This window comes from Lipotes vexillifer, unplaced genomic scaffold, assembly GCF_000442215.2.
Source record: "Lipotes vexillifer unplaced genomic scaffold, Lipotes_vexillifer_v1.1 scaffold543, whole genome shotgun sequence".
NCBI classification, from domain to species: domain Eukaryota; kingdom Metazoa; phylum Chordata; class Mammalia; order Artiodactyla; family Lipotidae; genus Lipotes; species Lipotes vexillifer.
In genome coordinates, this window is record NW_006799055.1 from 1,556,447 (window position 1) to 1,574,777 (window position 18,331).

Here is an 18,331-nt window from a genome sequence, read left to right on the forward strand (position 1 = left end):
AAAAAGAAAAGTCAGGTTTACCCCATCTAAATATGTATAATTTATCTTTGAACCCAAATGCAGAACTTCACATTCACCTCTTTGTTTTTCTGGAAGTTCTGGCCTAGTCTTTTGGTCTATTGGGTCATCTATGATGTAGTTCACTTATTTATCAAAACGAGCTATCCGTATCAGCTTTTTCTTCCATAAACCTGATTTATATGTTTTCTATGGCTAATCTGAAGTCTCTGAAAAACAACCTTCTCATCTTCTGAGCATGAAACCAGAATGCAGCTAAAGCAGTCAGGGGCCCCTTTATTTTCTCGTCTAATTTGAACTTCAATTTCATCATCAAATTATTTGTTCTACTCTTTCTTAACGGAAAATCTTTCCCCTTGCTGAAGAGGGAGGAAACAAAACATAACAAAAAAAACGGAATAGGTCAGCTTCCTGTTAACTGGGTAACACTGCACCATCATCCCCAAGTAGTAAGACACCTCCTTCTTCTTGCTCTGAATATGTTATTTAAAAACCCTTTAGGTTGTCTTTAGGACATCTGTACAAGCTTTACCCTCTGGGGAATAACCTTTCCCCAGCTATTTATCTGGTTAATACTGTTCTAAAACTATTCAAATGCCCTCTTCTAGAAAGCTTTCCACAGATGGCTGCTCCATCCCTGGTCCTCTACAACACTTTATGAAGCCCCTATCCACTGCTTATCCTCCCATTAAAATTTCAGCACCTTAAGGATGGGGACTATGTCATATTCACCTGTGCACCTACTGTGACCAGCAGTAACTTGGAGATGCAGAGCTTGAAAAAGAGGCCAAGGCTAGAGATATGGGCTTAGGAAGATCAACAGCAAAAATGGCAGGGGAGGGCTTCCCTGGTGGCGCAGTGGTTGAGAGCCCGCCTGCCAATGCAGGGGACACGGGTTCGTGCCCCGGTCCGGGAGGATCCCACATGCCGCGGAGCGGCTGGGCCCGTGAGCCATGGCCGCTGAGCCTGCGCGTCCAGAGCCTGTGCTCCACAACGGGAGAGGCCACAACAGTGAGAGGCCCGCATACCGAAAAAAAAATGGCAGGGGAAAAATATAAAAGAAAACAGGATCATCAAAGGAGAACATATGAAAGGAATGGAAAGGTGGACTAACCTCTAGAAATGTCTATAAAAAAGACAAAGAAGGGCTTCCCTGGTGGCGCAGTGGTTGAGAGTCCGCCTGCCAATGCAGGGGACACGGGTTCATGCCCCGGTCCGGGAAGATCCCACATGCCGCGGAGCGGCTGGGCCCATAAGCTATGGCCGCTGGGCCTGTGCGTCCGGAGCCTGTGCTCCGCAACGGGAGAGGCCACAGCAGTGAGAGGCCCGCGTACCGCAAAAAAAAAAAAAAAAAAAAAAAGACAGAAAAGAATGTGTAGAAAGGGAGCTTTAGTGAAGCAATACAATGATAACTCAAAGATTAGGATATTGAAAACAAGGCCTCAAGTTCTTCATGGTTAAATGCTCAATACCAGAAGTGTCTTAATGAAGTATTATTAAAAATATTTCTCTACTAGAGGATAAAAACACAGGTAACATACTTACATTTTTTTCTGATAATTCAAGAGGATGACTGGGCAAAAGTTCATTTTTCACATAAGAAAAACTGAAAATAAACATTTAAGATGGAAGATTATATATTACTGAATACCCAGAGCTCAAAATCACATCTATCACTGTTGTAGTATAAATAAATGGCACAAGGGAGTTTTGGGGGGATGAGTAAACTGTTCTGTATCCTGAGTGTGGTGGTGATGGTTCTGGGAATTAACACGTTTTAAAATTCATAGAACTATACACCAAAAGGAAGACAAGAAGTCAAATTTACTGAATATTGTTTTAAATGCATCTATTATAGATACTGGTGGTGAAGACTTCAATTCACTGGGGAGAACCCCCCCAAAAAATGGTGCTAAATGATGCCCTGTACCTAGAAGAAATTTAATAAAGTATGTTTAATACTATTACTCTGATGACATGATTCTTGTATTATATAAAATATCTAAGCCTCTTCTGTGCAGATCTAATGCATATTCAATAGTTAATATATTTTTGGTAAACATGTTGAATGATCTGTTTGACATTTACCAAATACCTACTATGTATAAAGTACCATATTAGGTGATATACAGCTAGAACCAGGCCGCTGGTCTTTATCACCCTAGATATATAAAGATGACTATCTTATTGTCCAAACCAGGATCAGAGAGCTGAAGGAAACCTTAGAAATCCTGCAACAATCGTTTACTGAATACTATCTTTGTACAGAACATTATCCGCAAAGTGGAATTTGATAATGGCTCCGCTCATGGCAATCTGACAGTCTAACTGGGAAGGAAAAGAAGCATTTCACGTGAAAACAAAAAAAACAAAAACGAATCACCCGGATTGGTTACTGGCTAGCTTATAAACCTTATTATACTATACTACTGCCAATTCCAAAGGCAATATAGTGCATCTTTTACTACGGAATGAAAAGACAATAGTGAGGTATTATGTCTGCTCCCAGAGACCAATATTAGAATGATATTCTAAGACAGTAAAACTAAACACCTTAAAATTAGATATAAAATTCAAAAAAACACAGTACATACAAAGAGGGGAGGAAAGCATTATCCTTATTTGATTAAGCAGAAAACAATCTGCCAAGGAAAAGGACCAGTACTAGAAATTCAGACCTAAACATACAGAAAAATATAGAAAATCGAGGGAAGGGGCATAACTGTACTGAAACTAGAAAAGAAAAATAAGAGCAGCTAAGACTTACCCAGTGCTTACTAATGCCATGTACTGGTCTAAGTATTTTCCATGTGTTAGCTCATTCAAAAATAACACATATGCTATGACTAGCCTTATTTCACAGGTGTGGACACTGAGACGTACAACACTTAAGTAACCTGCCCACAGGCATACATCTAGTAAATGGCGGAGCCAGGACTAAAACCCAAAGTCCATGCTCTTCACTGCTATGTTCTAGTGTCTCCCAAAGAAAAGTCAATTACTCCAATAGTTAATAAGATAAAGAGACAAACAGCTCTCCAAGTTATCAGCAGCACAAAGAAGAATCCTACCAAATCATGCTACTGGGTAACATCTCCTAGGAAGATGCCCTTTCCTGGGAACCTACTACTCTGATAAGATGCTTCTTCCACTATAGAACACACCCAATCCTACCCTCCCCCTCCTCCCCTAAAGTGTATTACTTGCTACCTCCTAAATTAAATATACATTTATGGCCTATCAAAATATTTAAAGAATACTGTGAGAAACAATTCACATTTTACCATAACAAAGTCAAAGTCACAATTCCCCCATATACCCTTTTCGAAGAAGATCATGACTTTCAAAAGGTCCACTTGCTGAAAGTTCAGTAACTGGAATACTGTCCTTTAGCTGAGATCCAAGTCCTCTGGCATTCTACAACAGAAAGGAAAAACACTATTAAATATAAACAGTTCAAAAAAACACTGAACATCTATGTAAAAAACACTGTTTAAGCACTGGAAAGAAAAGATGAGGTCTTTGCCCTCAGAGGGCCCAGTCTAGATAAGTACCATGAGCCTTAGCATTATGGTAGAGGAATATACATGGTTCAGTGAATAAAATCGAATCTGGGGTAGGAAGGATTCCTGAGTTGATCTCTGAGTGCTGTCAGATTGAAAGGCATTCAAGTAAAACAAGAGCATGGGTAAAAGTATAAAAATATAAATGAACAAGCTATAAGTAGTCTGAGATGACCAGCTAACTACATGTCTGAGTAGAGCAGTAAAGGCTGGCAAAAAGAAACAATGAAAAGGCTTAAATATGCAAAGAAACTTCTGTTTTATTCTGAAATAGAGAGCCTCTGAAGGGTTATGGCATGATCAGATTTACTTTTATTGGAAAGATCCCCCCCCTTAGGTTAGAATGATCGGCACAGAACGAAAAATGTTGAGGGCAGAATCCTAGGGAATACCATTCCTTATGGACAAGAACACGGAAAATGGGATTAAGAACAGAGAGAACAGCTAGAAGAGAGTAGTCACAGAAGCTAAGAAAGAAAGGGAATTTCAGAAAGTATTTGGTTCCCATAAGAGGGTACTACCTATGAAAAATAAATGTACCTAATCAGGATGGTATAAATAAAAAGAAATAAAAACAAAGACTCACGGTATATTTGGTATTAGTGTATGGTCACCCTACTCATTTATACTATAATTTAATCACCAAATATTTATTAAATATCTACTATGCGGCAGGTTCTCTACTAGATACTGAAGATACATATCTGTCTTCCAGGGCTTAATCTAATGAAGATAGAGTAAACACGCAATTAAAATGTAATACATGTTACCATAGTTAAAACACAAGATGCTGAGTTTAAGTTACTTGTTGCTGAAATACATCATCCCTGCAATTCTGCAGAAAAACGTAAAACAGCTGCAGGTAGTTTGGAGTGTTATACTCTTCTAGGAGAAACTATTCTGAGAAACCAGCTTTTTAAATTGATGTTTTACTTTATTTGTATATTTTACTAGGTCAGGTACTGCAGTGTCCGGGTTTCTTCGATCTACCACCCCAGTCCAGGCTCTCACACCTGGATAATGTTAACAACGCTGCCTCTAGCCTGTTCTATTTTCCAATTCTGCACAGCAAGATTTGTCTGATAAAACTGTCTGATTAACAATTTTCCTCACCAAAGCTGTTAAAAAAAAACAAACAAACAAAACGAAAAACGAAAACCTTTCACGGGTTTGTCAATGTCTTGCCTGAATAATGTCCAAGGTCCGAAGCCTGGAACTCAAGAAGCTGTACAACAGGTTTCAACTCTCCCACATAGAAGTCAGTTAACTAGGAAAAGAAGCTGAAATCTAGTGTGGATGCCACTAACCTGACGAGGGCACAGCAGCTCTCTGGCCCTGTTTACTCATCCTTCCAGCTGCCTGAACTCTTTCCAGGACCAGAGTTGTATGATTGTACCTTTCCAAAAATACCTTCTGTTGCTGTCCTACATAAAGGTTCTCCCCCTCCCAGACTGCTTTATTGTACAGTAACGGAAGAAAAGTTTCTTCTACACATAAAGAAAAGGGGGATTCTGATCTCTGGGATCTACTGTTATCACTTTCCCAATTCCCTCCTGTAAAACATCAGAATCAGTACATGATATTTCTAATAAAGCAGCAGAGGAAAACAAATCTATGAAAAGTTAATTAACACTAGTTACTTGAGGATGTTTATAAAACCTCTTTACTATGTTCAGCAGTATTTACCAACAGAAACTTTCTAGATTTGGATGGCCCAGCAGCAGTACTGGTGGTATCAGAGTCGCGAGCAATGACGATTCAAGAATCTCTCCCAAATACCAAACTTTTAAGTTAAAAAGAGAAGGGGCGGGGCAGGACCAGATCCACTAACAATACTGACAAACGGGGAGTAGCAACTATCCAATTTTCCTCCCTCCAACACCTACCATACTACGAGCTCCCAAAAATGTTTGTGGGGTAAAGCTGAGTGATGGAAATGCGACCCACACCTGTGGGTTTGTTATCAAGGCAGTTTCGAGGGTCAGGGGCGGGTGAGGATGTCAGGCACTCGGTTCCTAAAGGTCCTCCCCTCGGGGGAGGGGTAGTCGGCCGCGCCGCACCCCAGACCGTTGCACTTTTGGGGGTGTCCTTTCCGGCTCGGCGCCAACTACGGGAAGGGACCGGGGTCGGGGCCGACCGGGGGACTTGGGGATGGAAGAGAGGAGGCGGTGGGAAAGGATGAAGCCGAGGCGCCGCTCGCGGGACCAGCGCCGGAGCCCTGCCCCGGCGGCGGCCACGAACCCCCGGACCCCGTGACTTGACAAATCATGGCGCCCGAGGCCGGCCTCCTCCTCCCGCCGCCGCCGCCGCCGCCGCCGCCGCCGCCACCGGGGAACGGGCTGGGGAGCGGCGGCCTGCTCCTGCGCCCACGGACCCGAGCCCGCAGGCCACTCGGGTCGCCCAGGGTCTCACTCACCATCTTCAACTCGCTCTGCGAACAGCTTCTCGACCCGTTACCATCAGCCGACCCCGCGGCTCACTTCCGTTTCCGGGGTTGCCCCCACCCACATCCGCCGGAAGTGCGTCCGTCCGGGCAAGGAAGGAAGGAGGGTGCGGGGCACCTGGAGGGAGCCGCACGGGGCCGGAGCTCCCACGCCTGAAGTCCCGAGGGATCGGGGACCGAGGGCGCAGTAAGGGGGTGTGGGCTGGAGGAGGGTGCGGGGGGGGAGACGCGGTTGTTCACTCTGTTCGTTATCAGCCCCGACCGCTTGTGCGGCGTGGGGAGATGGGCAGTGTACTTTGCTGGATGCATCGCCCTGTTCATCCAAAATCTCTTTGAGGTCGAGATTACGTTTTTCATAAGGGCAACGAGGCCCAGGTGGAATGAGTGATTCGCGTGCAGTCATCCAGCTAATGAGGCAAACGTGGAAGCCAAAGCTTTTGCCGGTTTGCTTTTATTTTTTTAAATTACTTATCGAAGGCCAGCTATGTTCAGGACTCTGGGCTGAGACTAAGAATACAGAAATGAACAGGCTCGTGTGGTTCCTGGTCTCCAGCAGTAGAGGAACTCTTGGGGTGGGCAGGGTGACAACTAAGTAAGTATGATAATCAGTGACCTTTGAGGGCTTTTACTATGTAGTAACACAATTCCAAGTGCTGTACGTGAACTATCTCCTTTAACCCCTTGAATAATCTTATGAAGTGAGTTCTACACTTACCTCAGTTTTACAGGCGCTGAAAGCAAGACATAAAAGAGTTTAAATAGGTATATGCCCAAGGACACATAATCTATTATAGTTACAATCATACACTATACTCTGTTGCTTTCCAAATGTGATGTGGGAAAATGGACTCACGCGTTGTCACCATGTAATGCAGCTAATTTAAGGAATCCTTGGGCTGGCAGTCAAGGTATAAGAGTGAATTAGAGAGGAGAGAATATGAAAGACATTGTTGGTAGATTTGCTTGTGCAAAAGCTCAAGTGGGAAAGAAGGCCTGTGTGGCTAAATTTCAGCGAGTAAGGTAGAGGGGAGTGTGAGATGAGGCTTAGGAGATGGAGGCAGATTTATCTCAGAGGCCCTTGTGTGCCAGATTAAGGATGAGGCTTTATCTTTAAAAAGACATTGAAGGATTTTAAGGAGGGAGGTCATAAGGTTGTATGTGTTATGCAGCGCATGACAGTAGATACTGTCATGGATTCCACAACCTTGAACTTCTACGATAATCCACATTTTGAGTATTGTGCACTGCTGTCCTTATGTGTTTCCTTCTCGCTCTTCAGAATATCCATGTTTACCTTGAGATTTGAGATCATGTGTTTCATTTGCATCCTTTTCCTTTCACTCAGTTCCACCTAAGGAGAAATTTAAAAACTGCATCTCTATTTATTTTTTTAATTTAATTTTTATTTTATGTTGAGGTGTAGTTGATTTACAGTGTGTTAGTATCAGGTGTACAGCAAAGTGGTTCAGTTATACAGACACATATATCCATTCTAAAACTGCATCTTTTTTAAAAAGTTTTTTTTAATGTTTGTTGATTGCTCACAGTTCAGTCATTAAATTTTTTTTTTTTTGGTACGCGGGCCTCTCACTGTCGTGGCCTCTCCCGTTGTGGAGCACAGGCTCCGGACGCGCAGGCTCAGCGGCCATGGCTCACGGGCCCAGCCGCTCCACGGCATGTGGGATCTTCCCGGACCGGGGCACGAACCCGTGTTCCCTGCATCGGCAGGCAGACTCTCAACCACTGCGCCACCAGGGAAGCCCAGTCATTAAATATTTGTTGAGCATTGGCTTGATACTAGATTCTGGAGCTAAAGAGAAGAAAAAGCCATTTCCCTGTACTTAGATGCTTTTGTTTTCCTGGGGCAATAGACGCATAAACAGGTATTTAAAATGCGCTGTGGTCAATGCTTAATAGAGAAAGGAGCTGGATCAGGTTGGGAACAGAGAAAGACGGCACTTGAGGAAGAGGAAACATGGAAAGGTGAGGATTTGAAGAAGGGCATGTTTGAAGACTGTTTCCATGTGGCTGGAGTTCTGGGTGAGTAGGTGGACCAAGATGATATGAGACTGGAGGGATTGGTCAGAGCTGATGTGAAGGGCCCTTGGATGGTGTGCTGAGGTTTAGGGCTTTTTCTTACATGGAACAGGGGATGATGGAGGCCTTGTCATAAACACTTGACATTAAAAAAAAAAAATTATTGTGGTGGCAGCATGAGGGATATATGCAATCAGGAGAAACTAGACACCAGAATACCACCTAGAGCATTGCAGTAGTTCAAGGCAGAGACGATAAAGGTGTAAATGAAGGTGGCACAGCATCTTGGAAAGACTTTGAGAAGCAGCGAAAAGGAGGGATGACCCTGAGAAACATAGACTGCAAGGGGCAGCCAGAGGGAGGGGAGCCTGCCACGGAGACAAAACAAATGGTAAGAGAGGCAGAAGGAAAAGCAAACTGCTGTCTTAGAATCCAAAGGGGAAGAAAGTGCTGAGGGGTTCAAAAGAGAGGTTAGAAAGTGGTTTTAAAATAGCTTAAAAAAATCATGAAGTCTTAAAAATGGGCCTTTGGTGAGCAATGTGAAGGCAAGCAAGGAGAAAAATCACCTCATTTTGAGCAGCTCACACATTGTTATAGCGTCAGTTAATACAAGACTGTGGAGTATGCTAAAGTAATGTGAAGGATTAAATTAGATTTGATTCTAGAATGGTTTGATATCGTTGCTTAAGCTTTGTGTATGTTATATAGTTTGGAGGATACAGTAATAATAGTTAACATCTGTTATGTGTCACGCCCTGTTCTTAGTTCTTTACGTATGTCATTTCAGTTAATCCTCAATTACTCTATGATGTAGGTCCTACTCTACCCACATTTTAAATAATAAGCCTTGTTATGTGCCTTGTATGAGAACAAGTACTACCCCATTTTACTTTACTTTTTGTTGTCTTTCTTGACTTTACTCTTAGGCCTCTCTGGCAGAAATACTTGTGGAAAGTGTGTTGTTGAATGTAGAAAAAACTCCCATCTAGACTGCAGGCCGGTGATGAAACATGGTTGAGAAGCACGCGGATGAGTACAGCCAAACAAGAGCTGAGCTGGTTATTAAGAGATGTAAGTTGAAAAATCCCCATGACTTTGGTTGAATCCTCTTCCCTCCAAAAGAAGAGAAAGGGTGGAGTCGAGCAGGTGCTGCACTTCGAGAAGAGGTAGCTGAGTGATAATGTTAAGAATCAGCAGTAACTGTCGGCAGCAAGAGGTCGCGTCGACATTTTCTTGCCCCGTGAGTCAGCGAAAGTGGGAGAAAGAGCAGATGCCACTGGACAAGCGTTTGAGGAAAGTGGCATCATTTTTGAGAAAGCTAGGTTTTAGCCAGGGCGGAGACGTGCAGAGATCTTGTAGCAAAGTAAAAAATGCTGGGAAGTTTGGTTGCATGTTCCAAGGGACACAGTGGCAGGGGTTTGTGAAGGGAAGACGAGTGAGTTCAGGGGGTTCGGGGCCCGAGCAGGTAACAGTAGCAGAGGAGTACGTGGGGCAGAGAAGTTAATTCTCTCCTTTTCGCCCCCATGCAACCTATACGCTCTTTACCATAACCTCTAGCACTCAGTTGTGTTGATCTGTGGCCACATCTATCTGTTTCTCTCCCACAAGCTCCTACAGTCAGGGGCGATGTCTTACACATTATTGTATCTGCACCTTGCACATAGAAAGCACCCAATAAATGTTTATTAAATGAAAAGTGGGGGGGAAATGGATGAATGGATACTTGTGCCTAATAGGTAAGACTGACTAATATGGTTGGGAAATAGGCTGGAGGTAGATATGGGCGATCCAAGATAACTTATTTGGAGAAGTTTCCGGAAGCACCCTCCTGGGCCTGGAGCCCAACCTGAAAGCTCAGGACTGTAAGCCAAGGCCCTAAATCCTTGTCTGGTTACAGTTATGGCCTTTCCCCCAGGGCTAGACTCAACAAAAACTGGCATCCCACCACAAAGTCTACAATTCTGACATCCTGTAACATCAGGAGTGTGTGTGTGTGTGTGTGTGTGTGTGATGTGCCCAGCCTTCGTCTCCCCCGCCAGCTACCAATTCTGGCCAGGCCCACTTGGCCTCTCTCCCTCCCAGCCTCTGTGGGCACTTCTTCTCAGCCAGATGGATTCTGTAGAGCTTTGAAATCAGAATGGGGGGATTTGGAGAGGGGCTGGCGGCAAGGGTTGGTGGTGATGGTTTTCCCTCGGCGTACAGGGTAGAAGAATGAGGGCCCCATTGTCTGAGAGAGATGGGAGGGAAAGTAATTCACCTGGTGTGGAAAGTTTGTAAGACATATTCTCTTCAAGGTACCTAAAACTTAGAATGTTGTATTAGGTGTAAATTTCAGAAACTGCTCCCCTGCAAAGTTTGGCAAGGGCCTACAAATCTCAGCTAGTAAGAAAGTTACTGTGTTTCTAAACAATCTACAAATTATAAAGAGAACATCCAGATCCTCTTTAAACTATCTGAATTCTTACAGTGTTGGGAAAGGTTCCATGTGCTTAATTTAAGATAAATCCTATTTACACATTTTTCTTTGCAAGTCCCTTTCTAAGTGTTAAGAGATGGAGGAATACATTACATCAAGTTTATTTGACAGACGCTTCTCTTTAACCCTAAGAGATGTTTCCTATTTCTTCTGAAATACTTTGCTGACTATGATGTCAGCTGGAGCTGCTTTTAAAAGAGTGTCCTCTGATTATGAAAAGCAGGGTTTTGATAGTACTTACTAAAGTTGACTCTTTTGAATCCAGGAGTTTTGTTTTACTGTTTTACATCTGCATTGCATCAGACACAGCTGAGGTTAGCGTTCCATTTTTCCATGCCTTCATAGCCCTGTTTCAGGTCTGTGTTTTTAGGAAGCGGTTTGTATTTTCAGCATAGAGAGTCTTTATTCATTTGCCTGTGGAGCATGCATCTTGTAGATTATATGCAATGAATTTTAAATTCTAGACCTGTTTCTTTTACCCTTCATTTGCCAGCCCACATGTAGGAGCATAGAATCATTTTAATATTAACTAAAAATTTAATTCAGAAGGCGTATCTGCCAAAAACATTTTACAGTGCCTTACAAAGCCTAATATATTATACCCATATGCTTGATGTTTTCTATTTGGATGCTGTTTTCGAATACTAGTTGTCAGTGTTCCCCTCCACTGGCATGAATAATTGAGAGGGGAAGTTTTTGTGTTTTTGAAAATTCAAAAATTTATTCCTTGAAGACAAAGACTTGAGAGAAAATTTGCCTATATTCAAAGCACACTAGAAGGTTATCTCAAAAGCAATTTACGTTAATCTTATTTGGAATCAGAAAGCTGAAAAAGACAGCCTAAGTCACTCTGATTGTATGATTGGTTTATTTCACTGTTTTTCTTTCTAGAGGCAATGCATGCTCACTGCAGAAAATTAGAAAACAACAAAAGGCAAAAAGAAGGGAATGGAGAGCAGAGATAACCACTGTGAATGCACCAGATCTGAGACATTCTTTTATATGACAGAATATATCTATTTATCATTTTGAAGAAAATAGAGTGACTCCATTTTCTAAGTGAGCTGGGAAGTTTTCTCTTGGCTTTTTTCATGACCATGTTATTACTTAATAAAATATGTCATTCTGAAGCCTTAGAAAACACCCTTCCTTTACTTCTTCAAGAGTGGTGAATTACACGTAGGCTGTTTACTCAACATTTTTCATTCTGTCAGCATGGTTGCATGCCAAATGGCTGTTCTAATTTTTGAAGGTATGTTTTTTTGGTACTTGGCCAGGGAAATCATAACTCTTAAAATGCTCCATAGCCCTAACCATACAATTGGATTTATGGATAGATATTATGTTCCATGTTTTGTTGTTTTCTCACTGTTTTAGTGTCTGGGATTGATGCCAAAGGCTATCCAGCCTCACTCCATTTATTAAATTAGAGTGTACAACTAAGTTTACACAATGGAGTTCAGATGGGAAAAAAAAGACCTTGTTTATCATTCTACTTAGGTATCTTTACATCAGCGAGAAAGGAAAGTATTATTTCTAAAATATCTCGGTGAAATCTCCTGAGAAATAGGGTATCATAGTTAACGGAAGTAATTACCCGACGCCTGAGCCACAAGAACTCCTTGCCTTAGTCCAAAACATCTTCTCTACTGCTGCCAAAGATGTTTTGTCCCCTAAAATTCAAATCTGTAACTTCCCTCCTTAAAGCCCTTCACTTGCTCCTGGTTCCTGCCCTTCAGGATTAATTCCAGACTCTGTCCAATGGCAAACAGGCCTTCAGTGATCTGACTGCCAACCTTATTCTTAAATCCTTTACGCTAGTCATATTAAATTACTTGCAATTCTCTGAAAATGTCACTGTTTTCATGCCCCTGCACTTTTATTCCTGTTTTCCCCTCTCTGGAATGCTCTATTGCACTGTCTCAGCTCAGCATCACTTTCTCTGTGACATAGTGCCTGACTTGCTCTGCCCCAGCGCCCTCCCCCTTCCTGGGAGAGGGGACCCTTTGTGCCCCATCACATATACATACTTGTTTCACTGCATCTGTAACACATTGTTGCACTTGTTTGCACATGTGCCTCTCCTTGTCTTTTTCAAAGCTTTTTAGTCTGCAAACCCCATTTACCATCTTTTGGGAGCTGATATATCCTTTTGAAGTTTTCATCTTTCTTTAGGAACATATGTAATAGCCTTTCAGCTTGCCTGCCCCCCTCCATGCTCACCTGCTCCCTGATTTCACTCTCCATGCCATCTCCAGAGTACTATAAGCTCAGTAAATGATGGCTGGTGTTTCAGAGGTCTGATGGGGACTGGGTGGAATTGGCCTCAGGGCACGATTAACATGGGTCTAATTTATTTCCTATATCAAGATTGCCTTGACCCTAGCACCGCCAGGGGCTTTGAGAAACTAGGCGAGGAATCAGGTGCAGACAGCTGGAACTTGCATGGGTTGGGCGTTCAGGGGTGTGTTACTGGGGCTTCCTTGGGGTCCTGGCTCAGAGTGGTAATGAAGTCAAAAGGCACTGTCCAGTGACCACAAGTAGTAGCAGAATTCTTTGGAGCTGAGAGAGACGTACAGTGTGGGAAATACAAAGAGCAACAGGAATCAGTCTTTTCAAAATATATTCCCTGAGAATCTGAAATTTCAAAATACTATAGTTTGTGTGTGATTACTTGGAATACAAAGTAATTCCTTTGCCACTGTATTTATTAAAGGTTGTTTTGAGACATTTTCTAAAAGAAAGCTGATTCAGAATGTATAAATTCGTATTTCTGCCAACAAAATTGATCTGATGGGTTAGAAGTGATGGCTCATTGTCACTTTAGTTTGTGTCTTCCTGATTGCTAGTAAGATTAAGCAACTTTTCATGTTTATTTATCATTTAGATTTGCTTTTCTGGAAATGCTTGTTCACACAGTCTTTGCTCATTTTTCTACCGAGTTTTTCTTCTTCCTATAAATTTGTAGGCGCTTGTTATATACTATAGATATTAACCTTTGTCTTATGCATTACAAATATTTCCCACAATCTGTTGTAATATTTTTCTTTTGTTCATGGTATCTTTGACCTAAACATTTTAAATAAATGTCTCTTTTCCTTTACAACTCTCTGGCTTACTGTTTCAGTTGAAAATGTTTCCCTGACTCCTAGTGTATAAAGTTATTCTCAAATTTTATTCTAAAGTAGTTTTTCACATTTTGCTTTTAATTCATATGGAATTTATTTTTGAATATGGATTAAAGTAGGAGTCTGATTTTATTTTCCTTTAGAGGCTATGTTAAAATCTTGCTTGTACTAAGATACATTTTGAGACTCTCCATTCTAATGATCTAATTATTTTTCCAAATAACCAAATTAGGTAACATTCATTGGGCATATCTGTGCCAAATACTGTCCTAAGCACTTTACATATTTCAGCTCATTTAATTCTGGCAGTAACATTGTAGGTCAATTTTATTATTCCACATGAACTTTAAAATGCTTTTATCAAATAAAAAGAAACCATCAGGATTATGATTAGAATTACATTAGATTTATACAGTAATTTTGGGGAAATTAACATGTTTTGTATCCTTCAATAATATTTTGTAAATTTTATCATATGTCTTAAACCTGTCTTGTCAAATTTAGCCTTAAGTATTCTGTACTTTTATCACTATTAGAAATAGAATATATGTTTTTTTCATTTTCACTTCTCTCTGGCTATTCCTATAAGCATTCTTACTGATGCAGTAAGGATAGTGTGTCTATTATTCAGCTTAGGGTAAATTATGCTGCAGTGGCAAACTGAATTCTTGGTAGTATAGAACAACAAATAATTTTCTGCTCACGCTACATGTCCACCACAAGCTGGCAGCATCTCCTTCACACCATCTTCACCCTGGGACCCAGGCTAATGGAGTAACTGCTGTCAGGCACATTGCAGCCTTGGGGTAGAGAGAAAGGAATCAAGGTACAGCGTCTTCTGGCTCATAAAGCTTCTACAAAGAAGTGCCCCATGTCACAGCCCTCCCCCCCCCCTTGCATTCTTAAGCCAGAGCAAAGCACAAGCCTGTGTCTGACACTGAAGTGTCAAGGATGCATAATCCTCCCACAGGGAAGGGCCCTTCAAGTCACAATACCAAGCCTGACGTCAGTGGGATGGAGATAGGTAATATTCCAACATGAAGGGCAGCAAGTGATTTGATCAGTAATACAATCTATCACAGTGTTTTGTTTTTACATTGGCAAGATTGAGAAATCCTAGAAAATGAAACTTATGTAATAGATATCACTGTTCAACAATATCCAGCCCCTGTCTCCTTCCAAGTTTGCAAGATTATACTTTCTTGTCTCTTAAAATTATACACAGCCATCTGACTAATCCTGGCCAGTGAAAATATGAGTGGGACTGATGTGTTTCACTTTGCATGGAAGCGCTGAGGAGTTGGAGCCTGATTCCCCACGTTATCTTCCCTGCCACATTGGTTGTAGGAGTATGTGTTGTTGTGGAAGTACCGAAAGACCAATGTAGCTAGAATGCTCGGCCATCGTATGGAAGACAGTTGCCTTGCATGCCACCCAGGTAAAGAGCTTATGATTTTAAGTTCTGAGATTTAAGGGATTTTACTTGTTTTTTGGTTCGTTTGTTTGTTTTACTGCAACATAGCCTAGCCTGTCCTGACTAATACAACATACCTATTTTACATATTTTAACAAAAAACGTGTATGTGTGTGTGTGTGTGTGTATTCATTGATCCATATTGTTATGTAGGACAAAATTCTTTAAGGATCGGTCCAGTGATTTGGATGCCATAATATGGCATAAACCACATTCATAGTGCATCCTATACAGTTTCCAGTTTGGATTTCTCTACCATGGATCAAGAACTTTAAAATACTTGTAGAAAAATAGGAATACAGAATATTACAACTTCCCCTTAATCTTTTATAATTGTCACACCCAAACCAACGGCATTTTTTGTAACTTTGTTTAATCTTTCTAAAGCAGACAACTTAGTTTTCATAAAAACAATTCATTCTTTTCACATTATTGTTTATTGGATTCAGTAATATTTCTTTAAATTACTTATTTATAATAATAGTACAACTGTCGTAAAAATGTTTAGGAGCAAGCACAACTGGTTATTAAGTAAGTGTACAGTCAACTGGTGAAAGTGGAATAAATGGTTATTTCACAAGGTGAGAACATCTATCTTGCTGTAGCTAATAATCTGTAGGTTTTACAGATGAAGTTGAGAGCCTCATAAGTCCCAAGGGTCATTTAAAGAGACGTGAATTAAGAGAGCTTCTGTACTCTTTGTACTATATTTACATGCATGCAGGTACTAATTTGTATATGTATGTGTCTCTGTTTTATTTATATTGTGTCCAGCCACATTACTGAATTATCTTATTAATTCTAGTGTGCTTTTTTTCTTTGTTTGTTTGGCTGTGCCCCGTGGCATGTGAGATCTTAGTTCCCCAATCGGAAATCGAACCCACGGCCCCTGCATTGGAGGTGGGGAGGAGTCTTAACCACTGGACCGCCAGGGAATTCCCCTTTTTTTTTTTTCTTTTTAAAAAATTTTTTGTAGTATGCTCTTCTTAAAAAAAATTTTTTAATAATTTTATTTTTTTATACAGCAGGTTCTTATTAGTTAACTATTTTATACATATTAGTGTATACATGTCAATCCCAGTCTCCCAATTCATCCCACCACCACCACCCCCCCACCCGCCGCTTTCCCCCCTTGGTGTCCATATGTTTGTTCTCTACATCTGTGTCTCTATTTCTGCCTTGCAAACCGGTTCATCTGTACCATTTTTCTAGATTCCACATATATGCATTAATATATGATATTTGTTTTTCTCTTTCTGACTTACTTCACTCTGTGTGACAGTCTCTAGGTCCATCCACATCTCTGCAAATGACCCAATTTCGTTCCTTTTTATGGCTGAGTAATATTCCATTGTATATATGTACCACATCTTCTTTATCCATTCATCTGTCAATTGGCATTTAGGTTGTTTCCATGACCTGGCTACTGTAAATAGTGCCGCAGTGAACATTGGGGTGCATGTGTCTTCTTGAATTACGGTTTTCTCTGGGTATATGCCCAGTAGTGGGATTGCTGGGTCATATGGTAATTCTATTTTTAGTTTTTTAAGGAACCTCCATACTGTTCGCCATAGTGGCTGTATCAATTTACATTCCCACCAACAGTGCAAGAAGGCTCCCTTTTCTCCACACCCTCTCCAGCATTTGTTGTTTGTAGATTTTCTGATGATACCCATTCTAAAGTAGTATGCTCTTTTTAAAAGCATTATCTTGCAGTCTCTAAATAGGTTATCAGCAAAAGATAATTTAATCTCTTTTTCAAATTTATGTTGTTTCCTTTTCTTACTGCACTTGTTACAACCTCCAAAACGATGTTGAGTAAATAATGGTGATAGTGGATATTATGATTCCGGTCCATCTAACTGAATTTTGGTCAAAAGAATGTGGGTGGAAAAGATTTACCACACTTCCAGTCTTACCTCAGCCTGCCATGTGGTTCTCCACTCTGTATTCCCTTCTCTGCCATTCAGATGCAAAGGGCTTGGTGGAGAATTCTGAGGTCCTCGAAGATGGCAGAGCTACTGATGGAAATATCCTGGGTCTCTGAATAACTGTCTGTAGGAGAGCTGCATTGCTGACCCACGCTGGATTATGATGTGATGAGAAATAATTTATTATGTGAAGCCACTGAGGTCTGGGGCTCTTTGTAAGATAAGCTAGCCTATGCTAGTAGTACATCTTCTAATAAGATTTTAGGTAGAGTTTATATTTGGAATGACTGCTCACCTTTTTCAGATGGCTTTTAATCATCTATATAAACATTTTCTCCATTAATTTGCTGATACAATGAATTATGTTGACAGATTTCTTAATATTGAACCAGCCCTGTATCCCTGGAATAACCCTACTTGGTTGTAATACATTTTTCTTTTGTTATTCCAAAATACTCTATTTCCTAAGATTTTATTCAGAATTTTTGCACTAATCACCTTAAGTGAGGTCATTCTATATTTTCTTTCATTTTACTGTTTTTAAAAAAATCAGATTAAGATTTTGCTGGCTTTATACAATCAAATGTGTAGCTTTCAGGTCTTTTTCTATGGTTTAGAATAATTTTTAAAACTTTGAACTATCTGGTCCTGATGTATGAAAAAGAAGTTTTAAATTATCCCCTTATATTTATAGTTGTACTCAATTTCTCTGTAACTTAAGTGTATTATTTTGTTTTGCCTGTTTTTAACCCTTGTAATAACAAAATCATAAGGTATATTCATCATTCATCCGAGACTTCCAGTTTTTACTCAGCAGTGTTTTTGGAATACATCCATGTTGATATACAGTTGATTCATTTTTATTATTGTATAATGTTTCATTGTATAAACACACCATTTTAAAAAATCCGTTCTACTGGTTCATTAGATTGTTTCCATTTTTTGCTAATATAAATAGTGGTAATATAATTTTCTTGTACAAGTCTGCTGGTGCAAGAGTTTCTCTACCAGGAGCTGAATTGCTACATTGTAAACTCGCAGCTACCAGATAATACCAAAATGTTAACCAAATTGGTTGAAGTAATTTACATTCCAGCTAATAAGCTTCCTGTTTCTCCACATTCTTGCCAGTATTTTTTTTTTTTTTTTTTTTTTTTTTTGGGTACGCAGGCGTCTCACTGTCGTGGCCTCTCCTGTTGCGGAGCACAGGCTCCGGACGCGCAGGCTCAGCGGCCATGGCTCACGGGCCCAGCCGCTCCGC

At 40.8% G+C, this 18,331-nt stretch overlaps 1 protein-coding gene across 1 annotated transcript in view; it reads right to left on the reverse strand.

Moving 5' to 3' along the window:
- The window catches only part of POMP (proteasome maturation protein), a 14,616-nt gene extending 8,439 nt beyond the window's left edge, over positions 1-6,177 (reverse strand). The window contains exons 1-3 of the mRNA XM_007471437.1: positions 5,998-6,177; positions 3,338-3,435; positions 1,564-1,624 (exon numbers count right to left, since the gene is read on the reverse strand). Of these exons, the coding sequence (XP_007471499.1) occupies positions 1,564-1,624; positions 3,338-3,435; positions 5,998-6,000 (162 nt within the window). The 5' untranslated portion in view covers positions 6,001-6,177. The remainder of the gene's footprint in view (positions 1-1,563; positions 1,625-3,337; positions 3,436-5,997) is intronic.
- Between the last annotated feature and the right edge of the window lie 12,154 nt (positions 6,178-18,331).